A 17,602-nucleotide genomic window follows, 5' to 3' on the forward strand; every position below is an offset into this window, starting at 1 on the left:
CCTTCAGTCTAAAATTAGGGAATGGTGCGTCGCCTTTGAAGTTGGAAATTACCCTTAATGCAGATTCCATTTCTTTCGAGCCAAAGACAACACAAGTCGTGTGTCTTATTTTCCTCTGCAGACGGCGTAAATGAGGAAGGCTTTACGTGATCCGATGTATTGTTATTGGAAGTTTCCTTGGAAACTCTGGAAGACGGAGGCTAATCTCGTACACGTAGAGGCTCCACTGCTGGGAAATGGAGATTTAGAAACATTTTATTCACTTTTTGTATATTTACACAGTTTAACCTAAAAATGATTTATTCTTAGGTGAAAGCTCGTCCTACCACGCGGGAGGTCATCGCCACCTACTCAGTGGATGACATCTGTATGGAACTTATTATCCAGCTGCCGCAAAACTACCCACTGGGCTCCATCGCGGTAGAGAGCGGGCGGCGCGTAGGCGTGGCGGTGCAGCAGTGGCGCAACTGGATGTTACAGCTCAATACGTATCTTACACACCAGGTGGGTCTAAGCCACCCAATTTTTATCAACTAAATACTAAATACTTTTTTTTTAATTACTAAAAAATGGTGTTTACATGTGTAAGTGAAATTTTATTAAAGGTAAGCACTATCGTTGTGTGTGACTAAAAGGAGCGATTGCAAAAACGTCAAAAATCGTTGACACGTCGCTCCTTTTCATAATATCGTTGGTGGTGTATGCCGCTGGGTGTTATTTGTTCCTGCGGCATCACACATCGCTATGTGTGACACCGCAGGAACGACGAACATCTCCTTACCTGCATCCAGTGGCAATGTGGAAGGAAAGAGGTGGGCGGCATGTTCCAGCCGCTCATCTCTGCCCCTCCATTGCTATTGGGCGGCCGCTTAGTGACGCCGCTGTGACGCCGAACAAACCGCCCCCTTAAAGGAGAGATTGTTTGGTGTCTCCAGCGACGTCGTTAAGCAGGTATGTGTGTGTGACACTGCAATAGCAATATTGTTCGATACGGCAGCGATCACCCCCATGACGAAACAGCGACGTGGGTGGGTGCTTTCGCTCGCTACATTGCTAGCGATGTCGCAGCGTGTAAAGCACCCTTTAGTTCCAGTCTGGAATCGTCATTCCTTTATTCATTTTCAGACTTCTTATATATAGAATGCAACACAATCAAAGTTATGGATTTCTCTCTTGTCTGAGCGCCTCTCCCAGTAATATAGGCTGGATGTGAGATCTGTGTGTCTCTCCCAGTAATATAGGCTGGAGGTGAGCTCTGTGTGTGTCTCCCAGTAATATAGGCTGGATGTGAGCTCTGTGTGTATCCAGAGTGCTGCTGTCTTCACTTAAGGTGGTGTCACACACAGTGACGACGACGACAACAACGTCGTTGCTACATCACCATTTTCTGTGACGTAGCAGCGACGTCCTGTCGCTGTGTGTGACATCCAGCAACGACGTGGCCCCTGCTGTGAGGTCGCTGGTCGTTGCTGAATGTCCTGCTTCATTTTTTGCTCATTGCTCTAACGCTGTGAAGCACACATCGCTGTGTGTGACAGCGAGAGAGCGACGAACTGAAGTGAGCAGGGAGCAGGAGAAAGCTTCTGGCAGACTGCGTTAAGCTGTAACCAAGGTAAACATCGGGTAACCAAGCTCACATAGCTGAAGTACACATCGGGTAATTAACCCGATGTGTACTCTGGCTAGGAGTGCAGGGAACAGGGAGCCGGCACTGGCAGCGTGAGAGCGGCGGACGCTAGTAACTAAGGTAAATATTGGGTAACCAAGAGAAGTGCTTTCCTTGGTTACCCGATATTTACCTTAGTTACCAAGCGCAACATTGCTTCCACGCGTCGCTGCTGGCTGAGGGCTCGTCGCTGGTGAGATCTGCCTGTTTGACAGCTCACCAGCGACCATGTAACGACGCAGCAGCGATCCTGATAAGGTCAGGTCGCCCGTTGTGATCGCTGCTGCGTCGCTATGTGTGACCCCGGCTTTACTGTAGTACATCTTGCAATTCCAGTTGTAATTTCCTCTCCTGATGCTTTCCTCCTTATCTATAGCCTGTTTTCTGTTCCGTCTAACATGCTTTCTCCCCTCTCTGCTGCAGATTTCTGTATTTCTTTGTCGCTCCATTGGGAGACCCAGACAATTGGGTGTATAGCTTCTGCCTCCGGAGGCCACACAAAGTATTACACTTTAAAAAGTGTAACCCCTCCCCTCTGCCTATACACCCTCCCGTGCATCACGGGCTCCTCAGTTTTATGCTTTGTGTAGAAGGAGGCACACATCCACTCATGCATCTCCATTTTAGTCAGCAGCAGCTGCTTATTTTATCGGTTGGAAGAAAAGAGGGCCCCCACAGGGCCCCCGGCATGCTCCTTTCTCACTCCACTAAGTCGGCGGTGCTGTTAAGGTTGAGGTACCCATTGCGGGTACAGAGGCTGGAGCCACATGCCGTTTTCCTTCACCATCCCTTAGAGGCTCTGGATGAAGTGGGATCCTAAGCGGTCATCCAGGCACTGGGCTCCCTCCGCAGCCCCTGTGGGAATCTGCCGGACAGGAGTCTATTGTATCCTCAGGGACAAGGCCCTGCATCAAAAGGTACTCTGTGTCCCCATGGGGACGGTGCATGGAGCGCTTGTTTCACAGACGCTGCAGCAGCTGCTGGTTTGTGAAGACTGGGACTTCCGCGCCGACCGCGCCTGTTTGTCGGCCGCGGTATTAAATCCAGTCCCCGGCTTCATTGCGGCCTAGTACCATAACTCCCGCCCCCGGGCCTGTCAGTCAGGGGTAAGGGCGGGACGGTCGACCTGACGTCGGCAGTGAGGGCTGGAGCATACTTAGGTGTCCCCCCCCCCCTCACTGATCACTGTAGGGCCCCAGATTCCCGCACTTTAATAGTCGCCGCCCACGGCTCCCTCCTCCCCTGAGAGCTCCGGCCGCCATTTTTATACAACATTCTGCCGGTGGAGGATTTCAGGAACGAGCTCTGGGAGACCTAAGGCAGGGAATCTGGTGGACACACACTCCGCTTTGGGCGGTCAGTAAGCCACACCGGTCACCCGGTGCTGGTCCCCCTATGGTGCCGGAGTATATATATATATATATATATATTTGTATATATTTTCTCTGTCGGCCGGGTTGTTTGCTTTTGGCTATATACCCTCAGTGATCACTCTCCTAGGAGACAACAGCATGTCGTCCACAGGGAGCAAGGGCGCTAAGGCAAAGGTTTTTTTTGCAACCTGTACCTCTTGTAGGGCTATGTTACCTGCGGGTTCCACCTACCCTCACTGTGAGCAATGCTCGACCCCTGTTGCACTTGCCCAGCCGGAGCCTCGGTCACTAGTGGGCCCCTCTGCTCAGGCAGACCCTCCTGCTTCCCCTGTCCAGGCGGCAGGGACAGAGTTGGCAGTTTTTGCTGAGAAACTCTCTGAGTCACTTTCACAATCCATGGCTCAGTCTATGGACAAATGGTCTGCCAAGCTACTAGAAGCCTTGCAGTCCAGACCGGTCCTTACACAGGCCCCAGGCACTGTTGGATCATCGCCTCCAGGCCCCTCTCGGTCTGCGCCGCAGCGTGCTCCCGGGGTGGCCCCTAGGTCTCACATGGAGGACTCCTGCACGGACCACAGTCCCAGACCGGCTAAGCGGGCTCGCTGGGAATCTTCCCCGACTTCCTCACACTGCTCAGGGTCTCAGCTTGAGGACTCTCTGGAGGATGAGGCGGACATCGCAGCTCAGGGCTCTGACCCTGACGTTGCTCTCAATCTTGATACACCAGAAGGGGACGCCATAGTAAATGACCTTATATCGTCCATCAACCAGGTGCTAGATCTCTCTCCCCCAGCTCCACCTATAGAGGAGTCGGCTTCGCAGCAGGAGAAACACCAGTTTAGGTTTCCCAAACGTACACGGAGTGCGTTTTTCGATCACTCCAACTTCAGAGATGCTGTCCAGAAGCACAGAGCTTTTCCGGACAAGCGCTTTACTAAGCGCCTTAATGACACACGTTACCCCTTCCCCTCTGACGTAGTTAAGGGTTGGGCTCAATGTCCCAAGGTGGATCCTCCAGTCTCTAGACTGGCGGCTAGATCTGTAGTATCAGTTGCAGATGGCTCATCGCTCAAGGATGCCACTGACAGGCAGATAGAGCTCCTGGTGAAATCCATCTATGAAGCCACAGGTGCGTCTTTTGCCCCGGCCTTTGCAGCCGTGTGGGCACTCCAAGCTATCTCAGCTTGTTTGTCTGAGATTAATGAGGTGACACGTACCTCTGCTCCGCAAGTTGCGTCTTTGACTTCTCAGGCGTCGGCTTTTTCGTCCTACGCCATGAACGCCGTCCTGGACTCTGCTAGCCGTACAGCGGTAGCATCCGCTAATTCGGTGGCAGTCCGCAGAGCCATGTGGCTACGCGAATGGAAGGCAGACTCTGCTTCCAAGAAGTTCTTAACCGGTTTGCCGTTTCCTGGCGACCGTTTGTTTGGCGAACGATTGGATGAAATTATTAAGGAATCCAAGGGAAAGGACTCGTCCTTACCCCAGTCCAAACCGAAGAGACCTCAGCAACGGAAAATACAACCGAGGTTTCGGTCCTTTCGGCCCTCAGCCAAGTCCCAATCCTCCTCGTCCAACAGGCCAGAGAAGGGCCAGAGGAACTCTTTTGCGTGGCGGTCTAAGGCACGCCCCCAAAGGCCCTCCAAGGCGGCCTCCTCATGACTCTCGGCATCCCCTAGCCACATCCTCGGTCGGTGGCAGGCTCTCCCGCTTTTGCGACGCCTGGTGGCCACATGTCCAAGACCGATGGGTGAGAGACATTCTGTCTCACGGTTACAGGATAGAGTTCAGCTCTCGTCCCCCGACTCGTTTCTTCAGAACATCTCCGCCCCCCGAGCGAGCCGATGCACTTTTTCAGGCGGTGAACACTCTGAAGACAGAAGGAGTTGTGATCCCTGTTCCCCTCCAGGAACATAGTCGCGGCTTTTACTCCAACTTGTTTGTGGTGCCAAAGAAGGACGGCTCGTTCCGTCCCGTTCTGGACCTCAAACTGCTCAACAGACATGTGAGCACCAGACGGTTTCGGATGGAATCTCTCCGCTCTGTCATCGCTTCGATGTCACAAGGAGACTTCCTAGCATCGATCGACATCAAGGATGCTTATCTCAATGTGCCGATCGCACCCGAACATCAACGCTTTTTGCGTTTCGCCATCGGGGACGAACACCTTCAGTTCGTGGCATTGCCTTTCGGCCTGGCGACAGCCCCACGGGTGTTCACCAAGGTCATGGCATCTGTTGTGGCGGTCTTACACTCTCAGGGCCACTCGGTGATTCCCTACTTAGACGATCTTCTGGTCAGGGCACCCTCTCAGATGGCGTGTCAAAACAGCCTTTCCGTCGGTCTGGCGACTCTCCAGAAGTTCGGGTGGATCATCAACTTCCCAAAATCCAAGTTGACACCGACCCAATCACTGACGTACCTTGGGATGGAGTGTCATACTCAGTCAGCAGTAGTCATGCTACCGCTGGACAAGCAGCTTTCGCTGCAGGCAGGGGTGCAATCTCTTCTTCGGGGTCAGTCGCACCCCCTGAGGCGCCTCATGCACTTCCTGGGGAAGATGATGGCACCGATGGAGGCAGTGCCCTTCGCGCAATTCCATCTGCGGCCACTCCAGTGGGACATTCTCCACAAATGGGACAGGAGGTCGACTTCACTCGACAGGAATGTCTCTCTTTCCCTTGCAACCAAGACGTCACTTCAGTGGTGGCTCCTTCCCAACTCTCTATAGCAGGGAAAATCCTTTCTACCCCCCACCTGGGCTGTGGTCACGACGGACGCGAGCCTGTCAGGGTGGGGGGCGGTTTTTCTCCACCACAGGGCTCAGGGAACCTGGACTCCGATAGAGTCATCCCTTCAGATCAATATTCTGGAGATAAGGGCAGTGTATCTAGCCCTATTGGCCTTTCATCGGTGGCTGGAGGGCAGGCAGATCCGGATCCAGTCGGACAACGCCACTGCCGTCGCATACATCAACCACCAAGGCGGCACTCGCAGTCGTCAAGCTTTCCAGGAAGTCCGACGAATTCTGCAGTGGGTGGAAGCCACAGCTTCCACCATTTCCGCAGTTCACATCCCGGGCGTAGAAAACTGGGAAGCAGATTTTCTCAGCCGACAGGGCATGGACGCGGGGGAATGGTCTCTTCACCCGTTTTTCCATCTGAATTCTGTGGCCCTCAACCTGACTGTGTGGCCATTGAGTCCTTGCTCCTAGCGTCCTCAGGGTTATCTCAAGATGTCATTGCCACTATGAGACAGACCAGGAAACCAACGTCCGCCAAGATCTATCACAGGTCTTGGAGGATCTTCTTATCCTGGTGCTCTGATAGGGGTTTTTCTCCCTGGCCCTTTACCTTACCCACTTTTCTTTCATTCCTTCAATCCGGAATGGACAAGGGTTTGTCTCTCGGCTCTCTCGAGGGTCAAGTATCGGCGCTATCCGTATTTTTTCAAAAGCGTCTAGCCAGGCTTCCGCAGGTCCGCACGTTCCTGCAGGGAGTTTGCCACATAGTCCCACCTTACAAGCGTCCGCTGGAACCCTGGGATCTTAACAGGGTGCTAACGGCTCTTCAGAAACCACCTTTCGAGCCGCTGCGGGATGTCTCTTTATCACGTCTTTCGCAGGTGGCATTTCTAGTGGCAGTTACATCGCTCCGTAGAGTGTCGGAGCTGGCAGCGCTGTCATGCAAAGCCCCCTTCCTGGTTTTTCACCAGGATAAGGTGGTTCTGCGTCCGGTCCCGGAATTTCTCCCTTTAGGTGGTATCCCCTTTCTTTGTCGCTCCATTGGGAGACCCAGACAATTGGGTGTATAGGCTATGCCTCCGGAGGCCGCACAAAGTATTACACTTAAAAGTGTTAAGCCCCTCCCCTTCTGCCTATACACCCCCCGTGCTCCCACGGGCTCCTCAGTTTTTTGCTTTGTGCGAAGGAGGTCAGACACGCACGCACAGCTCCACAGATTGGTCAGCAGCAGCTGCTGACTATATCGGATGGAAGAAAAGTGGGCCCATATAGGGCCCCCAGCATGCTCCCTTCTCACCCCACTCTTGTCGGCGGTGTAGTTAAGGTTGAGGTATCCATTGCGGATACGGAGGCTGGAGCCCACATGCTGCTTTCCTTCCCCATCCCCCTCAGGGCTCTGGTGAAGTGGGATCCTATCGGTCTCCAGGCACTGAGACCGTGCTTCATCCACAACTCCTGGGAGACTGCTGGATAGGAGCCGGGTATCGTTCAGGGACATGGCCCTGCTACTTGGAGGTACTCTGTGTCCCCGTGGGGACCGCGCACAGCAACACTCCAGCATTGCTGGGTGTGCTAGTGCACCGGGGACCGCGGCGCTGACCGGGTTAATATGTGCCATTACACACTCAGCGCTGCTGAGTGTGTTTATGTATAGGGACTGCCGCACTAACCGCCGCTGCCAGGGAAACACTGCGGCGCGGCTGGGACTTGTAGTGCGCCGGGGACTTTCGCGCCGGCCGCGCTTTTACGGCGGCCGCGTTTATTACTAGAGTCCCCGGCTTTTTGCGGCCTAGTTTCCTTTCCTCCCGCCCACAGCCCTGACAGGCAGGGGAAGGGCGGGACGCTGCACAGAACGAGCAGCACTGAGGGCTGGAGCATGCTTTGCATACTCCACTCCCCTCACTGTGCACAGTGCAGGCACCAGCTCCCGCTCTTTCTGAGCCACGCCCACGGCTCCCACCTCTCCTCAGGATGCCGGCAGCCATTCCTGTCAGCTCCTTGGACGCTACAGAGGGGGACAAAGTCTGGGAGACTCAGGCAGGGACTCTGGTGGCCTCACAACCGCTTTAAGCGGGTGGTAAGCAGCACCTGTGGTGCTAGCCCCATTGTGCAGTAGTGTAACATTATATGTTTATGGTATACATATTTTACACTGTATGGTGCACAGTTGATTTCTGGCTATATACCCTATTGTGTTACTCAGGGAAGATAATAGCATGGCGCCCACGAAAGGCAGGGGTGCCAAAACACAGGCTTATTATGCTGCCTGCGCCGCATGTATGGCAGACCCCGGCCCCAGACCGACTAAGCGAGCTCGCTTGACAATTCCCTTGACATCCTCATATTGTTCAGGGTCTCAGCGGGGGGAATCTCTAGTTGATGATGCGGACACAGCTGATCAGGATTCTGATCCTGAGGCCGCTCTCAATCTTGATACTCCGGACGGGGACGCCATAGTGAACGACCTTATTGCGTCCATCAATCGTATGTTGGATATTTCTCCCTCAGCTCCTCCGGTGGAGGAGTCAGCTTCACAGCAGGAGAAATTCCGTTTCAGGTTTCCCAAGCGTACACCGAGTATGTTTCTGGACCACTCTGATTTCAGAGAGGCAGTTCAGAATCACCATGCTTGTCCAGATAAGCGTTTTTCTAAGCGCCTTAAGGATACACGTTATCCTTTTCCCCCTGACGTGGTCAAAAGTTGGGCTCAGTGTCCCAAAGTGGATCCTCCAATCTCCAGACTGGCAGCTAGATCCATACTTGCAGTGGAAGACGGGGCTTCACTCAAAGATGCCACTGACAGGCAGATGGAGCTCTGGTTGAAATCCATCTATGAAGCTATCGGCGCTTCTTTTGCCCCAGCATTCGCAGCCGTATGGGCGCTGCAAGCTATCTCAGCAGGTCAAGCGCAAATCGACGCAGCCACACGCACGTCCGCGCCACAGGTGGCGTCCATAACCACACAGACTTCGGCATTTGCGTCTTACGCTATTAATGCTGTTCTGGACTCTGCGAGCCGTACGGCGGTTGCAGCCGCCAATTCGGTGGTTCTCCGCAGGGCCTTGTGGCTACGGGAATGGAAGGCAGATTCTGTTTCCAAAAAGCGCTTAACCAGTTTGCCAATTTCTGCCAACCGATTGTTTGGCGAGCGTTTGGATGAAATCATCAAACAATCCAAGGGAAAGGATACATCCTTACCCCAGCCCAAACCGAACATACCCCAACAGAGGAAGGGGCAGTCGAGTTTTCGGTCCTTTCGGGGCGCGGGCAGGTCCCAATTCTCCTCGTCCACAAGGCCTCAGAAAGATCAAAGGAACTATGATGCATGGCGGTCTAAGTCACGTCCTAAAAAGGCCACCGGAGGTGCCGCTACCAAAGCGGCTTCCTCATGACTTTCGGCCTCCCCACTCCGCATCTTCGGTCGGTGGCAGGCTCTCCCGCTTTTGCGACACCTGGCTGCCACGGGTAAAAGACCGTTGGGTGAGAGACATTCTGTCTCACGGTTACAAGATAGAGTTCACCTCTCGTCCCCCGACTCGATTCTTCAGGTCATCCCCGCCTCCCGAGCGAGCCGAGGCTCTTCTGCAGGCGCTGGGCACTCTGAAGGCAGAAGGAGTGGTGGTCCCTGTTCCTATTCAGCAACAGGGTCACGGTTTTTACTCCAACTTGTTTGTGGTCCCAAAGAAGGACGGGTCTTTCCGTCCTGTCCTGGACCTGAAACTTCTCAACAAACACGTAAAGACCAGGCGGTTCCGGATGGATTCCCTCCGCTCCGTCATCGCCTCAATGTCCCAAGGAGATTTCCTTGCATCGATCGATATCAAGGATGCATATCTCCACGTACCGATTGCTCCAGAGCACCAGCGCTTCTTGCGCTTCGCCATAGAAAACGAACACCTGCAGTTCGTGGCACTGCCGTTCGGCCTGGCAACAGCCCCACGGGTTTTCACCAAGGTGATGGCTACTGTAGTAGCGGTCCTCCACTCTCAGGGTCACTCGGTGATCCCGTACTTGGACGATCTGTTGATCAAGGCACCCTCTCTAGAGGCATGCCAACACAGCCTCGACGCTACCCTGGAGACTCTCCAGAGTTTCGGGTGGATCATCAATTTTCCAAAGTCAAATCTGACACCGGCCCAATCGCTGACATATCTTGGCATGGAGTTTCATACCCTCTCAGTGATAGTGAAGCTTCCACTGATCAAGCAGCGGTCACTACAGACAGGGGTACAATCTCTCCTTCAAGGCCAGTCACACCCCTTGAGGCGCCTCATGCACTTCCTGGGGAAGATGGTGGCAGCAATGGAGGCAGTTCCGTTCGCGCAGTTTCACCTGCGTCCACTTCAATGGGACATCCTACGCAAATGGGACAGGAAGCCGACGTCCCTCGACAGGAACGTCTCCCTCTCTCAGGCGACCAAAGCTTCCCTTCGGTGGTGGCTTCTTCCCACTTCATTATCGAAGGGGAAATCCTTCCTACCCCCATCCTGGGAGGTGGTCACGACGGACGCGAGTCTGTCAGGGTGGGGAGCGGTTTTTCTCCACCACAGGGCTCAGGGTACGTGGACCCAGCAAGAGTCCTCGCTTCAGATCAATGTTCTGGAAATACGGGCAGTGTATCTTGCCCTGAAGGCGTTCCAGCAGTGGCTGGAAGGCAAGCAGATCAGGATTCAGTCGGACAATTCCACAGCGGTGGCATACATCAATCACCAAGGCGGCAAACGCAGTCGGCAAGCCTTCCAGGAAGTCCGGCGGATTTTGATGTGGGTGGAAGCCACGGCCTCCACCATCTCTGCAGTTCACATTCCAGGCGTGGAAAACTGGGAAGCAGACTATCTCAGTCGCCAGGGCATGGACGCAGGGGAATGGTCCCTTCACCCGGACGTGTTTCAGGAGATCTGTTGCCGCTGGGGGGTGCCGGACGTCGACCTCATGGCGTCCCGGCACAACAACAAGGTACCGGTGTTCATGGCACGGTCTCAAGATCCCAGAGCTCTGGCGGCAGACGCCTTAGTTCAGGATTGGTCGCAGTTTCAGCTCCCTTATGTGTTTCCTCCGCTGGCACTGTTGCCCAGAGTGTTACGCAAGATCAGGGCCGACTGCCGCCGCGTCATCCTCGTCGCTCCAGACTGGCCGAGGCGGTCGTGGTACCCGGATCTGTGGCATCTCACGGTCGGCCAACCGTGGGCACTACCAGACCGACCAGACTTGCTATCTCAAGGGCCGTTTTTCCATCTGAATTCTGCGGCCCTCAACCTGACTGTGTGGCCATTGAGTCCTGGATCCTAGCGTCTTCAGGGTTATCTCAAGACGTCATTGCCACTATGAGACAGGCTAGGAAACCAACGTCCGCCAAGATCTACCACAGGACGTGGAAAATTTTCCTGTCGTGGTGCTCTGCTCAGGGTTTTTCTCCCTGGCCTTTTGCCTTGCCCACTTTTCTGTCCTTCCTTCAATCTGGACTGGAAAAGGGTTTGTCGCTCGGCTCCCTTAAGGGCCAAGTCTCAGCGCTCTCTGTGTTTTTCCAGAAGCGCCTAGCCAGACTTCCACAGGTACGCACGTTCCTGCAGGGGGTTTGTCACATCGTTCCTCCTTACAAGCGGCCGTTAGAACCCTGGGATCTGAACAGGGTGCTGCTGGTTCTTCAGAAACCACCATTCGAGCCAATGAGAGATATTTCTCTCTCACGCCTTTCGCAGAAAGTGGTTTTTCTAGTAGCAGTCACTTCACTTCGGAGAGTGTCTGAGCTAGCAGCGCTGTCATGCAAAGCCCCTTTCCTGGTTTTTCACCAGGACAAGGTGGTTCTGCGTCCGGTTCCGGAATTTCTCCCTAAGGTGGTATCACCCTTTCATCTCAATCAGGATATCTCCTTACCTTCTTTTTGTCCTCATCCAGTTCACCAATGTGAAAAGGATTTGCACTTGTTAGATCTGGTGAGAGCACTCAGACTCTACATTTCTCGTACGGCGCCCCTGCGCCGCTCGGATGCACTCTTTGTCCTTGTCGCTGGCCAGCGTAAAGGGTCACAGGCTTCCAAATCAACCTTGGCTCGGTGGATCAAGGAGCCAATTCTCGAAGCCTACCGTTCGGCTGGGCTTCCGGTTCCCTCAGGGCTGAAGGCCCATTCTACCAGAGCCGTGGGCGCGTCCTGGGCTTTGAGGCACCAGGCTACGGCTCAGCAGGTGTGTCAGGCGGCTACCTGGTCGAGCCTGCACACTTTCACGAAACACTATCAGGTGCATACCTATGCTTCGGCGGATGCCAGCCTAGGTAGACGAGTCCTTCAGGCGGCGGTTGCCCACCTGTAGGAAGAGGCCGTTTTACGGCTCTCTTACAAGGTATTATTTTACCCACCCAGGGACTGCTTTTGGACGTCCCAATTGTCTGGGTCTCCCAATGGAGCGACAAAGAAGAAGGGAATTTTGTTTACTTACCGTAAATTCCTTTTCTTCTAGCTCCAATTGGGAGACCCAGCGCCCGCCCCTGTTTTTTTGTGTACACATGTTGTTCATGTTGAATGGTTTCAGTTCTCCGATATTCCTTCGGATTGAAGTTACTTTAAACCAGTTTTTAATTCTTTTCCTCCTTCTTGCTTTTGCACCAAAACTGAGGAGCCCGTGGGAGCACGGGGGGTGTATAGGCAGAAGGGGAGGGGCTTAACACTTTTAAGTGTAATACTTTGTGCGGCCTCCGGAGGCATAGCCTATACACCCAATTGTCTGGGTCTCCCAATTGGAGCTAGAAGAAAAGGAATTTACGGTAAGTAAACAAAATTCCCTTCTTTCATCTCAATCAGGATATCTCCTTACCTTCTTTTTGCCCTCATCCAGTTCACCAATGTGAAAAGGATTTGCACTCGTTAGATCTGGTGAGAGCTCTCCGGCTCTACGTGTCTCGCACGGCGCCCCTGCGCCGTTCAGATGCGCTCTTTGTCCTTGTCGCTGGCCAGCGTAAGGGTTCGCAGGCTTCCAAGTCAACCTTGGCTCGGTGGATCAAGGAACCGATTCTTGAAGCCTACCGTTCTTCTGGGCTTCCGCTTCCTTTGGGGCTGAAAGCCCATTCTACCAGAGCCGTGGGTGCGTCCTGGGCATTGCGGCACCGGGCTACGGCTCAGCAGGTGTGTCAGGCAGCTTACCTGGTCTAGTCTGCACACTTTCACGAAACACTATCAGGTGCATACCTATGCTTCGGCAGACGCCAGTCTAGGTAGGCGAGTCCTTCAGGCTGCGGTTGCCCACCTGTAAGAGGGGGTCGTTTTCGGCTCTTTTTATCGAGGTATTCTTTTACCCACCCAGGGACTGCTTTTGGACGTCCCAATTGTCTGGGTCTCCCAATGGAGCGACAAAGAAGAAGGGAATTTTGTTTACTTACCGTAAATTCCTTTTCTTCTAGCTCCTATTGGGAGACCCAGCACCCGCCCCTGTTCCCTTCGGGCTGTTTGTTCTTTTGTGTACACATATTGTTCATGTTGAATTGTTCTTTTGGTTCATGGTCTTCAGTTCTCCGAACATCCTTCGGATTGAATTTACCTTAGACCAATTTATAAGTTTCCTCCTTCCTGCTTTTGCACCAAAACTGAGGAGCCCGTGATGCACGGGAGGGTGTATAGGCAGAGGGGAGGGGTTACACTTTTTAAAGTGTAATACTTTGTGTGGCCTCCGGAGGCAGAAGCTATACACCCAATTGTCTGGGTCTCCCAATAGGAGCTAGAAGAAAAGGAATTTACGGTAAGTAAACAAAATTCCCTTCTTTATCCTCCTGCAGTCTGTAACACTGAGAGAAGGGGAGAACGGAGCACATAGAGAACCAACAGGAGCCCTGACAGATTAATATCTGTTATGCAAAATCACTCATCTAGATATGACCTCCACGCACTGCTACTCCCATATTCTAGAGAGATTTTTTTTCATGAATATTATTTAGAAAGTTGCTCAACTTTGCACTTGGGAATGAACTGTTTATGAAGGTATAATTGGCTTTTGAGCATCTTCTTCTGGTCCGGTGCTCTCCCATCTGATGTACTGTATACACGTGTTGGTTGATTATCCCATTGTGCCTTTAATACTTTTGTGTTGTGACCTCCACAGAACGGGAGTATAATGGAAGGCCTGGCCCTCTGGAAGAACAACGTGGATAAGCGCTTCGAAGGCGTGGAGGACTGTATGATCTGTTTCTCCGTCATTCATGGTTCAAACTATTCTCTACCTAAAAAAGCCTGCAGAACCTGCAGAAAGAAGTTCCACTCGCAGTGCCTGGTAAGGGCCGGTCAGCGGTTACATTTCGTGGCATCAGTGGAGTTGTTAATGGCACTGTCCCACAGTGACCAGCTCAGGTTAATAAAGGGGGTGGTCTGGTGGCACTCCATTCCGCTTTGCGATCAGTTGATTGCCATGCCGCCTTCACTTAAGTGGTTGTCCGGATCTTTTTTGCATCAGGAGGTGAGCAATGATGTTGTGTACCCGGGATCTATGCTTTAGCAGCAGGTACTGTGCACATGTCCGATTTTAATTACCGTTTTTTGGATTATAAGATGCACTTTTCTTCCCAAAAATGTATGAGGAAAATGAGGGGTGTGTCTTCTAAGTCAAATGTAGCCTACTGGGGGATGGTGGAGAAGGGGTCACAGGAGGCAGGGGCAATGCTGCGTGCTGTCCGCTGTTCTGTGGCTGATGCTGATGTCGGGCTCTACTCGCTGCGGGGGGTGAATCTGGGCCATCCGGAAAATGTCGGCCGTCCAGGCTTCAAATAATGGCGCCTGGAGTTGGCGCGTGTGCAGATAGGGCTCTCAGCTCAAAATCTGACCTGCACACGCACTGCCTCTGGTCCTTTGATCTCTCATCAGCGGTGTTAAGGAAAATAGCGCCCTGAAGTGGCGCGTAGCTCGGCTCATTATTGAGTTGACAGCTCAATCTGCGCAAGCGCCAGTTCTGGGCACCATTTCTTTGAAGACCACACCGTCAACAGTTTCTGGATGCTCCTGCCTCACAGTGCCCGCAGCGAGCATCTGAGACACCTGCCACACCACCTGCAGCATTGCCCTACTCCAGCACCGCCTTGTCTCCTGTGCCCCCGCCGCACCAACGATGCTGCCCCTCCCTCCCCGATAAGATACCATTGGATTGAAGACGGACCCCATATTTTTTTTGTTTACCTATTTTTTTCTCTAAATTTGGGGTGCATCCTATAATGCGGTGCATCTTATAAACTTAAAAATACGGTACTAGGATATGTGCATGATACTTGCTGATTATGCATGCATCTCGGTGAGTGTCTGGAAACGTGACGTCATTGACATTGCTCACCTGCTGATGCGGATGAGACCCGGAGAACCCCTTAAATGAAGCCACATTGGGAATCCCCTGATCATTTGGGTTTATCCTGCAAAAGATAGTTTCAACAAGCAATGCTCATCCAATGAACATCTGGCCACTAAGGTGTTTTTCTTTGTCGCTCCATTGGGAGACCCAGACAATTGGGTGTATAGCTATTGCCTCTGGAGGCCACACAAAGTATTACACTTAAAAGTGTAAGGCCCCTCCCCTTCTGGCTATACACCCCCAGTGGGATCACTGGCTCACCAGTTTTGTGCTTTGTGCGAAGGAGGCAACACATCCACGCATAGCTCCACTTTTTAGTCAGCAGCAGCTGCTGACTATGTCGGATGGAAGAAAAGAGGGCCCATACTAAGGGCTCCCAGCATGCTCCCTTCTCACCCCACTGTATGTCGGAGGTGTTTGTAAGGTTGAGGTACCCATTGCGGGTACGGCGGCAGGAGCCCACATGCTGATTCCTTCCCCATCCCTTTTTACAGGGCTCTGGGTGAAGTGGGATTTACCGGTCTCCAGGCACTGAGACCGTGCTCCATCTACAGCCCCTGGAGAAGATGCTGGATGGAGCGGAGTACATCAGGGACATGGCCCTGCTTCCTCAAGGTACTCTGTGTCCCCGTGCATTTGGCGCTCACACCGCAGCATGCTGGGTGTTGTAGTGCGCCGGGGGACATCAGCGCTGCGGCGCCTGTGCCATGGCCTCATTCAGCTTCGCTGAAGCAGGCTCACTTATGGGAATTGGTCGCGCCGGCCGCTGGGACTGCGGCGCGGCTGGCACTTGTAGTGCGCCGGGGACTTCAGCGCGGCCTGCGCTTTTACGGCGGCCGCGCTGATAACTAGAGTCCCCGGCTTTTGCGGCCTGCTTCCGTTCGTTCCCGCCCCCAGACCTGCCAGTCAGGAGAGGGGCGGGACGCTGGCCACTTCTAGGAATCGGTCGCGCCGGCCGCTGGCAGCGGCGCGGCTGGCACTTGTGGTGCGCCGGGGACTTCAGCGCGGCCCGCGCTTTTACGGCGGCCGCGCTGATAACTAGAGTCCCCGGCTTTTGCGGCCTGCTTCCGTTCGTTCCCGCCCCCAGACCTGCCAGTCAGGAGAGGGGCGGGACGCTGGCCACTTCTAGGAATCGGTCGCGCCGGCCGCTGGGACTGCGGCGCGGCTGGCACTTGTGGTGCGCCGGGGACTTCAGCGCGGCCCGCGCTTTTACGGCGGCCGCGCTGTTAACTCGAGTCCCCGGCTTCTGGGCCTAGTCTCCCTTCGTTACCGCCCACAGCCCTGACAGTCAGGGTAGGGGCGTGACGCTGCATAGCACAGCAGCGCTGAGAGCTGGAGTATGTTTTGCATACTCCACCCCTCTCACTGTGTGCACTGTGAATCCGGATTCCCGCACTTTCTCAGGCACGCCCACGGCTTCCTTCTCTACAAGGACGCCGGCAGCCATTAGTGTCAGTTTCTGTACGATACAGAGACAAGTGTGGAAGACCCTGGCATTCTGATAGTCACACAATCGCTGCAACAGGCGTTAAGCAGCACCTGTGGTGCTGACCCCACTAGTGCAGAAGTGCACTTATAGATATGCTTGTACTATATACATTGCACTGTTTGGTCGCACGTTGTATATACCCTCCTGGATTATGCGGAGGAGTTATCAGCATATTCTCTGTGTAAAACAAAGGTGCAGAACCACATGTTTTTCTATACAGCTGGTACAGCATGTACGGCTATACGGCCGGCAGGTTACATAGACTCCCATTGTATGCACTAATGGCCAGGGGATGAGGACGGTGTCTGCAGTATTTACTGACAGTTTTTCTGAGACTATGGCTATGATACTAGAAGCCTAGCAGTCCGGACATGTCTCTCACAATATGGGCACTGTTGAATCATTGATCCATGGCCCCCCTCAGTGTGAATAACTAACAGCTCCGGGAATGTCACACGCATCCCAGAGTCACGGCTCTGCACGGACGTCAGTCCCAGACAGCCTAAGCGGGCTCACTATGAGCGGCCTCGGTTTCATCACGGTCCTAGCAGAAGGACTCGCTGTGTAATGAGGCGGAAGTAGCGGCTCAGGATTCTGATCCTGAGACCGCTCTCAATCTGGATACACCTGATCGTGACGCCATAGTAAATAATCTTATAGCGTCCATCTATAGAATGTGGGTTATTTCTCACAGCTCCTCCAGGGGAGGAGTCAGCTTCACGTATTTTTCTGGACCACTCTGCCTTCAGAGAGGCAGTCCAGGAACACCACGCTTATCCAGATATGCGCTTCTCCAAACGGCTTAGGATACACGTTATCCCTGTCCCCTGACTTGGTCAAGGACTGGACCCAGTGTCCCGAGCGGCATCCTCCAATCTCCAGGCTTGTAGCTAGATCCATAGTTGCAGTGGGAGATGGAACTGCAAACTCAAAGATGCCACTGACAGACAGATGGATCTCTGGTCGAAAGCCATCTATGAGGCTGTCGGCGCACCGTTGGCTCCGGCATTCTCT

The 17,602-nt window shown here is 53.5% G+C and overlaps 1 protein-coding gene across 1 annotated transcript in view; it reads left to right on the plus strand.

Moving 5' to 3' along the window:
- LTN1 (listerin E3 ubiquitin protein ligase 1) overlaps window positions 1–17,602 on the plus strand; it is a 194,051-nt gene that overhangs the window by 153,600 nt on the left and 22,849 nt on the right. Inside the window, exons 28-29 of the mRNA XM_075335055.1 lie at window positions 310–504; window positions 13,870–14,037. Of these exons, the coding sequence (XP_075191170.1) occupies window positions 310–504; window positions 13,870–14,037 (363 nt within the window). The remainder of the gene's footprint in view (window positions 1–309; window positions 505–13,869; window positions 14,038–17,602) is intronic.

This window comes from Anomaloglossus baeobatrachus, chromosome 2 (assembly GCF_048569485.1).
Source record: "Anomaloglossus baeobatrachus isolate aAnoBae1 chromosome 2, aAnoBae1.hap1, whole genome shotgun sequence".
NCBI lineage: Eukaryota > Metazoa > Chordata > Amphibia > Anura > Aromobatidae > Anomaloglossus > Anomaloglossus baeobatrachus.